Raw genomic sequence first — 13,781 nt, 5'->3', positions numbered from 1 at the left:
ATTATAATTAAACACAATCTTCAAGCATGCCCAGGTATCCTCTATGTGGAAGTACCAATGAATGTATTGTATTTATAGTAATTACAAAATGTTTTGATAATGGGGATACTTGCAACATGCTTGAAGCTTAAATGATCCAAAATTAAAATGAAAGAAAATATGGAGTAAACATGAATCAGACTACTGTACAGCTAAACGCTGAACAGCAGTATCTTGGATAGGGGGAAATTTTGCCTTACAACAGGCAACCTACAGATCTCACAAGAGTTCTTGCAATGAATATTTAATGTGCTGACAGCTTACCTAAGTCCTATTAGAAATTTTCTTGCCATTAGTCGCAAGCTATTATCAGTGTTGAAATTTGTAGTAGGTTTTTAAAAGATATCCATTCTAAAATTTGTCTTTTAATATCAAACAATAAACTTCCAAATTCTGACTGTTGCTTATGTTCAAGTTTTGTAATTTTCTTTAAAAACTAATAACTTTTTGGAAAATTGAAAAACAACCGTTTTGTTAGCAAGTTTTGTGAAGATTGAACAAATATTTATATATTTTGTAGGTTGATGGCAGTAGTCTTTTAGATGAAGGATCCTCAGTAAGTGGTTTACATTAATTTAAGAATATTAATTAGGGAATGTGTCCGTAAACATCACTTACAAAGTAACCTTACAACTCAAACTAAAGAATAAAAAAAAGAGGTCAACATACTGCATTCATAATAGACAAGTGATATACCATAGTACCAAGTCGAGATATAAATCGCTTTTTAAAAATAAAAAGTTGCACAATGCCATTTCTTACCAATTGATTCTCTATAAGTTTCATGGTAATCAAGTCTGGTTTAGGAGGAATAGCAGATCCAAAATGTCAGACAATCAAAGGAACATACAAACAAATAGGTGAAAGGACACAATGATCACCATACAAAGGATGAAATGAGGGATGGATAAAATGTATACTTCACACCCTCACCACTGAAAGGGATTGGGGAGGTATGAAAATACATGTGAACCCTTAAATTCAAACACTTTTTTTATTTCTCCAACTTATTTTGACAGTATCTTTTAAATAAATGAATGTTTTGACAACAGACTATAATTGTACGTTTAGATTATATCTATAAGTTAAACAGTTCATTTCCATTGACAAATTTACATTTATTTACAGAAGTCTGACAGCAGAAAAAATCCCTCAGAAGAAACATCAGATTGGTTTTCTACATCTAACGGTTCAGGCTCAGATCCTCAGTTTTCTAAATTACCTGTAGAATCAGAAAGAATATTAACAAAAACTATCAGCGATACAATTTCTGATCGATTTCACGAGGAAGACAAATTAAGTGCCTTATCAGGATCTACATATGATTCAAGGGACAGAACTCTAGATAGAGAAAGTTCGCCACATAGTCGTCATATTAATGGAAACTATGAGCCAAAAAGAGAAAGTAAATTAACAAGTGATACTGTCAGATCAACATCTCCATTACGCAGACCGAGAGATCATAAAGCAATAATGGCAGAGGCCAAGGAAAAATTAGAGGAGCAAAGACGAAGAAGAGAAGATGAAGATCAAAAAGTTAGGGAAAAAGAACAGAAACTTCATAAAGAAACTGAAGCAAAAAAGATCGATACTAGTATGAAACTTGATTCAGCAAGGTCATCAAATGATGACATAGAGGAAATGATACGTGAAAACTTGCCACAATATACAACTTGTCCGCCACAGTATTTACCTGGACTAGGGAGAGGTGTTCCCATTTTCGTGATGCCAGGTCAGAATCCAGAAACAATGTTTTTATTACAAGCCTTGCGTCAGGCTCGTCATGAAGCAAACTTTCATGATCAAGACTCAAGTTCAAAAAGTTCTTCAGAGGAAACTCTTCCGAAAGCTAGACTTTTAGATTTAGAAACTGTTGATGACATCCCTCCGTCAGAATATCTTCAGTTTGAATCTGACAAGAAAGCAGAAATTTCAACACCTCGTGGTGTTTCACCAAGGAGATCCAATTATGTTCCCTCCCCTGAATTTTTACCCACAAAAAAGTCAATTATTGATGTGCTTGGAAGTCCACCAGAACCACAAACTAATGTTGCAGAATTTCCTTTTGCAGAAAGAGACGATAAGAGACATTTCCCACGAGTGGAAATAAAAGAAGATGTTAAGGTGAGAAGAGAAATGGGAAGAGATAAGAGTGACGAAAGAATGTCACCAAGAAGAGACAATTCAACTCGACCACTTTCCCCTGGATATGATTACGTTGATGAAACCATTTCTATTAATGATAAAGATACTGTGCCAAAAACAATTCTTAAAAAGTCATCAAATTATGGATCTTCCAGTAGGGATTCAAGCTATGAAAGAACAAGAGAAAGGTCACAAAGCCCAAGGTCAAGAGAACATGAAAGCATGTCTGACCATGGATTACATACAAGGTCACCACGGGAGCAGATGGAAAGAGATCGTTCTTTGAGTAGTGATAGGGTACCTTCTGGTAGATCATTATCACCAAGATCTAATAGATCTCCAAGACATAGATCACCAGATCTAGATAGGCTAACTGAAAATTATGATAGAATTCAGTCTGTTAGTGAACAAAATGGAGATACAGCTCCTGGAAGTAATACAGATTCAGTTGATCCTAACAGGAGACTTGTGAAAGTATTTCATCAGGAACTTGAACTTCTGCGTATGAAAATGGAGATGCTTGAAAAATCACATTTACCAGATGATGGTGATTTAGAGGATTTGAATTCATTAACGCAGAGATTAAGTGAAAAGATAAAAGAAAGATTAAGTAGCAGATCGCCTCGCTCACCAAGGTCACCTAGACACAGGTCAACCTCACCAGATTACACAAGAGGTAGACTTTTTCGAAAGAAAGAAGATGTAGAATCTCGTTCTTTATCTGAAAACCGAGTCTCACCTTCTTCAGATTGGAGGACTTTACCTAGTGAAAAGTCTAATAGTTTACACAATTTGCCAGTAAGCATAGATAAGTCACTTAAGGTAGATGATGATGGAAAATTACTTTATTCACCACGATCACAAGGCAAGCCAATAACTTTAGGATATAGTAGTCCTATTAGGAAAGTTTCCGATGAAATTTGGGGAATGAGGGAGGAAGAGTTTGCAGGTGTTACAATGGTTCAAAAAGAAAAATGGAAGAAACTTACTTCTTCACGTGATATATCAGATAGCGATATCGTAGAATTGAAACATGCTCTTGGAACAGTAATTGCTGAAAATGACATTTTACAAGCTAAACTTCGAAATTCAAATACTGACATTCAAGAAAAAATGAAAAAAACAGGAGAAGTTTTAAATGACTGTAGAGCTCACTTATCAAAAGCTCAAGCTGAAAATATGGAATTACGCACACAGTTAGAAAAAGAGAGAAATAGAAATGAATCTTTAGAGGCTAGAATGAGAGAATTTGAAAAACAAGTGAAAGATCTAAAGGGTATTAATAGTGAACTGGAATCTGAATTAGAAGAGACAAGAAAGTTACTCAAGGGATCTAGCAAAAAGGATATTCCAACAATGCAGTCACTGGCTGAGGAACGAGATGGACTGGTTGAGGTGTTAGGTACAACTCAGACTGAAAATGAAAGACTCAGAGAGGTAAGGAATATAGAAAATAAGTCACGGTCAAATCAGAATGATATAAATACATGTGAAGAACAAAGTAGATGCATACTTTTTACAATCGTTACCTTTTTTTTTAGTATTTTTTTTTATATTTCAAGTTTGTTTTTAAAGTTAAGAGAAAGGTAGAAAAATAAAGATTTCAATTGCATTAGATAGGAGGTTTTTTTTTAACTTTGTTCGTAGAACTGGGAACAGAAAAATGCAAAATGAACAAAAGAAGATGTCAGAGGGGGTATATGACAATTGGTCAATGACACAGCAACACAATGTTACTTAATAATTGTCTCTTCAAGGTCAACATACTGTGTTTGTCTTCAAAAATATACAAGACTTACTGTTTGCACAGTATGTCAAGCACCAAATCACAATAAGAGTCAAGAAAAATATATCAGTAGAAGTTTTAAAAAGGATGGAGAAAAGACATAACATAACAACATTTGTAGTTTGAAATTGAAAAGCTTAATAGTTTTTTTTAGAAAGTTAAAAACAACTAAGGGTTTAAATGACTTATTCTGAATAAGAAAAACCATTTTGTAAGTTTAATATACCACCACAAAAAATTGTGGTTGTAGTTGATATGACAGGGGTATCTCTTTATTTGTCTTTGGTCACTTTGTGAAGACAAAAAATAAACAATTGATTTGATATTAAGTTGAAAAATTTAATATAAAGTACACAGATAACGTATAAATAAATGTTTGTGATAAGTTAAAAAGGATTGAACCTACTTAAATGATTTTCAGTCAAAAATATCGACTAACTCTAACGTATTAAATGCAACATATTAAAAAAGCAAGTTCTTTTATCTTAATTCTTTTTCAGGAACTGGAGAGAGCACAGAAATATGCATTTAAAGCACAAACTACAATTGTTGATCTTAAAACTATTGTTGATGATGCACGAAAAGAGAGACAACAATTATTTGAGGAAATATCTAGGTTACAAAGTGAAGGACACCTTCAGACTATCACTGGAATTATAAAAAAATATATGGAAAAAGGAATATACTTAGATATTGAACCAATGAACGGTTTCAAAGTTCCTAGCAGATCAGCTTCTCCAACACCAAATGAGAGACGCTGTTCTCCAGTACCCAAACAGAGACTGAGTAGATCAGTAGACAGTGTGATAGCACCAAGGTCAAGGTCAAGGTCAAAGTCCCCAAGAGCAGAAACTCCAACAAAACTTGAGCCAGAAAATACTGGCAGCAAGTCAAGGTCTGTGTCTGCTCAGCATACATATTCAGGACTTAGTCGTTCATATCAGGAACCAACTCCTAGTCAGCGTTCTTATCAGGATCCTGCTCATCGATCTTATCAACAACCCAATCAGCGTTCCTATTCACCAGCACGTCATTCATACAAGGAACCAGTCATGGCTAGCAGTCCACTCAAAAATCCATATGGAAGAGTAAATGGACTATCAATTCCTGTTACACCAGTAGTAAATGATATTATTTCTGATGATGATGACGATGATGATTTTGAGGATGAAGGCATTGAAGGATTCCATTACAATTACGAAGATATTTCGCCATCAGTTAAATCAAATTTACATGAAATTTATCCACATAGAAGAACAAGGTCATATAGAAATAACTTTTCTAGTTCTTTTGATGAAGGTCGTGTTTCCCCAACCATAGACGATATAGAAGTGAACAGAATATTATCACGTCATCCTGTTAGGTTAGACTTTAACGATACAGCTGATAGTTTTAGAAGTAGGTCACCAAGAAGGGAAGATAACTTTAATGTAAGCTTCGAGCGAAGCAAAAGTCCGGGCCGTTTAGATATAGCTGATTTATATGAAATGAAACAGCCAGTAAGACAACAAAATTACAACATCTATGGAAATACAAATAGGAGACCTGTGACAAGAAGTGAATCTCCAAGTAATAGGTATTCAGATCAGAAAAATTACAATGGTAAATCAGGAGAGATAAACAATAGATTATTCATAGCCGCTTTAGATAATGCCGTCCATGATGAGGGTTCCAAAAAATATTATGATGATCATGACATTCCTGAAAAAGACTCATGGCGAGACAGGACAGATCGCTTATCATCAAGCTATGGACCTGAATTATCACGTGCAGCTAGACCTGGTGCAAGAAGTAACGGGGTCAAAGGAATTCTTAAGAATACAAAGGGTGAACAAAACTATATGATTAAACATGGAACTTCATCACCTCTACATAGATCTGTTTTAGAAAGGTCAGTCTCCCCGGCTGCAAAAACGCCACCGCATAATAGAGACATTAATAAAAATCATAGCAAGCTAGCAAATAGTAGTTTAGCAAATAACAAAACTTTTGGTAATTCGGGTAAACCATCATTAGCATCAGCTAGTTCAGGCAAGCCCTTGTTTTCAGGAGCTAGTAAGAAATCGGGCATTGTACGGAATCCTAAGGATTTATTTGCTGATGTTAGTCTTTCTCCTGTACGCACTTCTTCACCATCTAAATATCAGCACACACCACTGTAAGTATATATAGTGCTTGTTAATATGCAGCTTTTATTTATTTATTTGTAAATCATAATAATTGTAAATTACTATTGCATTATTTATTTATACATGTAGTTATGTTTTAATGTTTTATTGCTTGAGTTTAAAGGTGTTTGATCTGCATTCTGATAGCTTTTTTCTTTAAATGAATTGCTTTTTCATTTTTTTGGTGGTTTTGTAAAAAATCTCAGGGAAGATGTATGTTGTTTTGGTTTTTTTTTTTACTTGTGGTAATGGAATATTTGATATTCAGAATTTACATCTGTTAAGCCTAAATCAAGTATATTTGGGGTCCACTGCATTTTGAGCTTGCTTTTTTAGCACATCACCTTTTTATTGAAATGGCATGGGATTATAGCTTCAATTTTTAGTTAGTTTACAAATACCAGTATCATATTTTCAAAAAGTATCTGAATGATTTTCAAATGATCACCTAGTGAAAACTAAGTTGACATATCCAATTTACCTACCTACTTGGCATTCAGAATTATTCTTGATGGATATTAGTTTTCATTAATTTCTTTGATCTGAATGATATATTGTAAGTCCTCAATGAAAAACATATTTTCAGTCATTTTAATGGAAAAAATCAAATTAATGCATGCAAGTCTTCAACATTGCTCAATATACCAGCTTTTTCTGAACCTGAATTCTTAACCACCATATGAATTAAATATATACTTTATTTTAAAGAATCTTGTTTTCCAAACATTCCAAAAGAAAATAAACATTCTATTATCATGATTATATTGCTATAAAAACAGAAGAAATGCTGAGTTTTTGAATCTTGAACAGTGATCATAATTATTTTCTGTGGATGCACAGCTTTTGTTGTTTATATATTGTTAATGTCACAATACTGTTAAAATTTTCAAGTCCAAACTGTATGGTAAACAACATTTCAGAAATATTTTTGATTAAAAAAAAAAGGTTGGTTTTGCAAAGGTAGTTTTAAAATATCATGTTTCTAATTATTTAGTTTTAATTTAATGGTAGTTGCGAATTTTAAAGGAACTTTGACATGTTTCAAGTGCTGAACAAAGCAAATCTGTTTAATACTGGAAAAAGCAATTTAAAATAAAATTTCCTTAGAAACTATTGAATAACTATTGTGACTTTGACAAAGTTGTTTGTTTGCTTACTAGTTTGCTTATTTTTAAGTGGCAAGTACAAGCATTTTTTTTGCTTTCTTTTCAGATTAACTGTCAAATAATACAGGGTGAAATTGCACACTTTGAGATCCCCTGCACACACATTTATATCATGCATTTGTGTAATTGTTGTAATGTTCATGTTGATGTATACTTAATTGTTTATCATGAATTAATTTTTGATATTTGTAAACTGTATCAATATATACTGTTGTTTATGTCCTGTGATATATTTAGTGACCGCTAGAAGTCAGATTTATTTCAATGCAGTGCCATGTTCTGTCTTGCAATCTTCTGGCATCAATTCTTGCAATAAATTATATTCTATCAACATCTTTATTATTTTTTTTTATATTTTTAAAACTATATGTGTAAATACTTCTTTATGATCTATGTTAAATATTTAAAAGTGCATTTCACAAGATTAAAATCAGAAAATGGCATTGAAATGTTCTGCTGAAACTAACAGTTAGTGTTTGGAAGTTTAAGATATTTATTCTCCTCCAAATATTCTCTACTTGCAAGTCATAAATGTTGAAATATCAAGAGTTACTTGCACTTTACTTTGGTGTCCACTGGGAATTCACTAACATTGGCTTTTCAAACTTCATTAATTTAAAAGCTCATTGTTTTGCAGTATAATTATGAAATAAATTCTCTTCCAAAAAAGTGGGGAACCAATAGGACTCCAATCTACATTTGAAACACTCATAACTTACAATAATGTTTTGCAAAGGAAAATAACTCTATAATGATAATGATTGACAAGTAGAGAATGCACAATGGATTTTCCCCAATTCTATAGTAAGCATCTGTATATGAAGCAGAGAGAAAGTGACTATTATCAAATTCTTGGTATTATAATGACAGCGTATTTAAATTGAAAAATATGGCTTTTAAAAACATTGCAAACAAAATAAGCATACTGGCATGAATTATATCCTGTGAAATTGAAAAAAAAGAAATAATGAAAAATTTTAAATCACATTATAACATGTTTTTTTAGTAATTTGATGATGTTTGGATGTATTTCAATTTCTCTGTGCTTCTTTCCTTAATACTTGACCTTTAACTTTAAAATGTGGTGTGGTTGACCTTGCATTAACAGCAGCAAATAAATTTTAAAAAATACATTCAGTTATGATATAATTTTTGTGAGATATAACTTATAATTTACAATGGTTATTGCAGTTATTTTTATAGTTTAATGAGTACATTATTTTACTAATTATAACATTACTTTTCAATAACACACAAATTATTTTCAATTTTACAAAGAAAAATGCATAATGATCAAAACAGGTCAAATTTATGAGGTAGATATATTAAATGTATAGACCTAATATGTATTATATCCAAAATAAGCTTAAAGCCATACATTATATTAATACTCAACCAATATATATAATCAAGAATTCATCACACTGTTTCTAGAATATCCATAGAAACAGATTTCTCTATTTTTCTACCGAAACTGTATGGTAGGAAACAGATTTCTTTATCTCTCTATAAGTAGACAATCTTCTTTTGCACAGTGATTCTCCGACACCTCAGTTAACTGAGGAAGAAAAGAGATATGCAGATCTACTTGTAGACAAATATACTAAGCAGCTTGGATTCAATACCATATACAGCTGAAATTATAGGTAATTACATCTACTGTAGATCAAAGCCAAACAAATATGTTGAATCGACTACCTTATAAATTGTTCATGAGAAGAGTTTATATTGCAAAACACTTACATGCTTTCTACTTATGACTTTGATCAGAGGTTAATTGGTGCTTTATGCTTGCATGATTTTTGGATTTCAATAACATAAACTTAGCAGTATCTTTTCTATTTTTATGACAGCATAAAATTTATTTACCGTGGATTGATTTTATTATCCTGGGTACCAGTTTTTGTGGATTAAGGACATATTGTAATTTAGTGGATATTTGATGTTGTGGTTTAACAAAAGTCTGTATAAAAGCCTTTTAGAAAGTTTGTACTTATTCAGACCATTCAAATTTTTTGGTTCATCTGTACCCACGAAATCCAAGATAAATGTGTATCCCAAGAATAATAATGAGGGGGGGGTAGGACCTTTATCGGGACTCCGGGATCAGGTGTTTTTAGGCTCGGATTTCGGGATTGACCCTTTCAGGATCAGGGAATTCTTTTTTCGAATTTCGGGATGTCGGGATTTAAATTTTTTTAAATTCGGGACCTCGGGATTCCATGTTTTTAAGCCCGGGATTTCGGGATCCGGACCCCTCCTACCCCCCTCAATAATGAATCCACAGTATGTTAAAAAAAGAACCAACATAAAAAAATATGCAGATTAAAAAAAAAAAGAATCGATCAGGACTTAACACATAAAATAAACTTAATAATGTATTTACACATTGTTTTGTTTGCTTGAAATATATTAATTTGTATATACACACATACTAAGGCTTATTTATAAGATTATATAGTATATACTGTATATACAAATATGATATTTTCACTATGAATAATAATAGTTATATTACTACAGATACTTTTAACAATGAAACTTTGGAAGCTGTATGTTCAACTAGGAAATTCATTTTTTACGGTAAAAATAATTTAAAGATGAAAATCTTGAAAGTTTATTTAAAAAAAAAATTAAGGTTGAACTTTGAGTTTTGGAAGTACCTCCAAAGTTTAATTATATTACTTTTAACAATGTGAAAGATCGTCTTCATGATTTATCCTTGGAGAAGGATTTTAAGTAATGGCAATTTAGTATTCTAGATTAGTTGGAATGACTGGGTAATATTATATAATTAATTGGACTAACTAACATTTTGCCTTTCTTTGAGTTCAAGAAGAGCAGTTCAAAGGCAGACAGACTCTTGATCTGAACTTAGTATTTTCAGAAGTATATGAATATTGATCTGGAATCCATATTTTCATTAGAATGTTTTCTGATTTTTCCAACTTTTTATTTTCAGATGTCCAAGTTACAGAATAAATTGTACTAGTGCTGCTACTTTCCATTAAAGGATGTATTTATATCTCATTTCTGTATTTTATGAATTTTGCTAGATATTTTTTGTACAAAAATTATTTATTAGCTCAAATAATTTTCTCATTTTTGTGAAAAAAAACTAGTAATTGTTACCTCCCCTACATTGTTAAAAAAAAAATCGTAAAATTAAGGGGAGACCAGCAGTTTTTGCTTATCTGCTGGTAGATCAGTTTAAATGCTTGTCATAATTTTTGTAAAATCTTTTTCACAGATATTTCAAATATGATTTTATTTATTGCACTATTTCTGCTTTATATTTTTTTTTCAATTTATACATGAAAAAGCCTTTGCTGCAGCTAGTTTAATTCCATGGTGCCTTTGTATTCAATCTAGAAAAAAGTATTTACAGATTTCTTTCATTAGGTTTGTAACACTTAAATGGTTTTATAAACTTTGTAAAATGTTCATCAGTTTTACCACCAAAAGGTGCTTTATGTAGAAAAAAGTCAGTATTTGAATCATGAAAATAAAACAGTTTATTTTTCATTACCTGAATATGTAAAGAAAATTTAACTGTTTTTGTATTCATAGGTGTTTAATTAAGTTGTTTTAAATGTGAAATGCTGTGATAGTATGGCTGAGATATTTATTTTTAAGAAGTGTTTTTTTTTATTATTATTATTATTATCTGTCCTATCCCATATTTATGGGTGGGGTAATAGATTTACCCTTGAGTGCCTGTATGAACACTGTCCTGGGTTTGTTTAGTTTTGCATTAAACATTAAAGTCCATTTCTTGATATATAATGATATTTCACAACTACAGTTCTATGTACAGTACCCATTTGGGTCACATTAACTTACATTTCAAAATTGAACGACTATGTTTTACTTTTTAAAAGTATTAAGGTTGGCTTTTTAGAATCCTATTGTAATATATCAACAGTATATCACTACTACAGTTTTGAATAGTACCAGACTCTCCAGCAGCATTTATGTTATTGGACCATCATTTGCTTTATTGGACCAACATTTATGTCATTGGACCAATATTTATTTTATTTGACAAACATTTATGTTATTGGACCAACATTTCTGTCATTGGACCAATATTTATGTTTTTGGACCATTATTTCTGTCATTGGGCCAATATTTATGTTATTGGACCAACATTTTCTCATTTTTTAAATGGGATGCCTGTGTCTTTCAGACACATCATGTAGTTTTGTGTAAATTGCATTGTTATATTAATCATACTATTTATAAGAGATCATTCCATCCAAATTTGTTTTAATTTCAACAAATTCTTTGTAGCATTTAATCAATAGATTTTTTTAAAATTTCATCCATACTCCAAATCTGCTTTAATTTTCAATTGCGAAGTAATTTTTTGGAGATTTTTCTTTCCTTTTTAAATGTTTATACATGTGTGTATTACACACATTCTTCAGCACTTATCATGGTGTTTTTTTTTATAGTTTTGTCATGTTATATTTGTACTTCTCTTATAAAATGTTTTTTTTATTATCTTGTCATTAATAATACAAGTTACTAATAATAAATATGAAAAAAATCGTATTTTTCTATGTTTTTTTTATTTTACACTTTCTGAAGACATAAAATTATACTTTCCAAAATATTTTATTTGAGATCATTTTGATATTTTAAAAAGCATTCATCATTAAGAGACTATATAGAATTTATCCAATGTTTCAAGTTTAATCCCATTTGTATAAAAATCATAATTTTTCAACTCTTCTCAGGATTCATGAGTATATGCATTTATAACATGAAAGTGTAACTACATAAAAATATTTTTATTGACTCAACAAATTAAATTTATCCTGCTATGGGCCACCTATTGTACAAATAACAGGTATTCAAATATATTATTGCTTTATTTGTATACTGATGATTCATTTATTTCCATGGGTACAAATTTTTTGAATTTAGGGAAAATTGTATATTCATGGATATTTGATTTCATGGTTTCGCCAAAGTCTGCATACAAGCCTATAGATAATTGGCACTTTGATGAACATCTAAATTCGGGATTTAACTATACTCACGAAATCCATGAAAATTGGTATACCACGAATATTAATAAATCTACAGTAGAACAAATAAAGTCTCCTGTCCTGCTTCTATGTTAAGAGAAATGGTAATGTTAATAACCTCACAGTTAATATTTGGGGTCCTCATAGAGGTCTGTGTTTAAGCCATATTGATTGTATAAAGTTCAAAGACAAAGTTTGGGAATTTTAAAACTGAATGTAAAAGCGTCAAGGGCTAATTGCACAATAAAAAAAAATTATGTACATTGTCAGAAGAAAAGCTTGTGAGCGTTGCTTTTTGTCCTTTTTCAAAAGCCTGCACAAATGAATTTTATATGTGTCCTACTATGTACATATATTGCATACGTCTTTTTTTCCCCCTGCTATCAAGTGTTAGGTGCAAATTGTTCATTACTCTGTCATCTGTCCATTTTTCTGTGTATTCTTGAACAAATACACTGGTCCTTCATTTAAAAAAAAAGAAAATTCTTTGAATTAATCTGAGATAACTAACAAGATTTTCTGTATTGTGATGGTTCCGTCCAGGTAGAGGGATTGTAATTTATTAATAATGATAAAATATTTATTTAAATTTTTACATTTTTATCACATTCCATATTTATATATAAGCATCATCTGTGATATATTTTATAATAAATTAGTATTTTAAAATTTGTATTATTTGTCTTATACAAAAATCCATATAATTTCATTAATTTATAATTGTAAGTGTCGCCTGCAACCGTAGTCACAGAAGCGCGACTTTGTCTTGCAGATTCTGGTGGCTGCATCAATTGCTTAAGCATTTGAGTAGGTGAAACAGTCAAGGCATATCTCTGTGTAAACATTTTCATTATAAACAGTTGACCACTCCACAAAATCAATAATTGTTTTGTTTTCAGCCTCTTGGAACATTTTTTTTTTTACAGAAAAGTAAATTCCGAAGAGGTGTGTGATCTTTTTACATTTTTTAAAAGCTATTATTAAGATAAATAAAATAAACAAACAATCTTCCATAGTATTAAATCATGCCTAAGTTTTTAATGTGCAGATCACATGGATAAAATATGGGGTTATATGGACTTTTGTCAAGAAATTAGTAAAGCTATATGAGCACAGTTAGATATTGTATGAATGTGTTAATGGTTTGTTGTCAAACAACTAGTGAATCATGCCAAGAAATAAAAGGAGTATTTTCATTTATATTGTTGAGTTTTATTGTATGATAATGGCATTTATTCAAAATACCCAATTGCCAAAAAGACTTCTCATACATTATCTCCCATCAATACCAATTTGAAGACTGTAAAACCTGGTGAAAGAGTTTGTCAAATGATGGTCACTGCTGGACATAGGGACTTAAGGATATGCAGAAAACAAAACAATCTTTTTTGCCACACTACGTTGTCACACTAGTGTTGATCATTATCATCAGAAAACCTCC

General features: G+C 31.1%; 1 protein-coding gene across 6 annotated transcripts in view; it reads left to right on the top strand.

Annotated features, from left to right (window-relative positions):
• Nucleotides 1-13,540, top strand: part of LOC127708540 (uncharacterized) — a 36,485-nt gene extending 22,945 nt beyond the window's left edge. For 3 of the 6 annotated variants that reach the window (XM_052213437.1, XM_052213440.1, XM_052213439.1), the window contains 5 exons: nt 560-595; nt 1,168-3,621; nt 4,471-6,128; nt 8,840-8,950; nt 10,267-13,540. In XM_052213437.1, coding sequence (XP_052069397.1) covers nt 560-595; nt 1,168-3,621; nt 4,471-6,128; nt 8,840-8,942 — 4,251 coding nt within the window. In that variant the 3' untranslated portion in view covers nt 8,943-8,950; nt 10,267-13,540. Of the gene's footprint in view, nt 1-559; nt 596-1,167; nt 3,622-4,470; nt 6,129-7,350; nt 7,627-8,839; nt 8,951-10,266 lie in introns of those variants that run through there. The other 3 variants (XM_052213443.1, XM_052213441.1, XM_052213442.1) reach the window with 3 other exon arrangements.
• The last annotated feature ends 241 nt before the right edge of the window (nt 13,541-13,781 follow it).

This window comes from Mytilus californianus, unplaced genomic scaffold (genome assembly GCF_021869535.1).
Source record: "Mytilus californianus isolate M0D057914Y unplaced genomic scaffold, xbMytCali1.0.p SCAF_7, whole genome shotgun sequence".
In the NCBI taxonomy this organism is placed as follows: domain Eukaryota; kingdom Metazoa; phylum Mollusca; class Bivalvia; order Mytilida; family Mytilidae; genus Mytilus; species Mytilus californianus.
The sequence above is the reverse complement of the archived record's forward strand: the minus strand, read 5'-3'. Positions and strand labels throughout refer to the sequence as shown.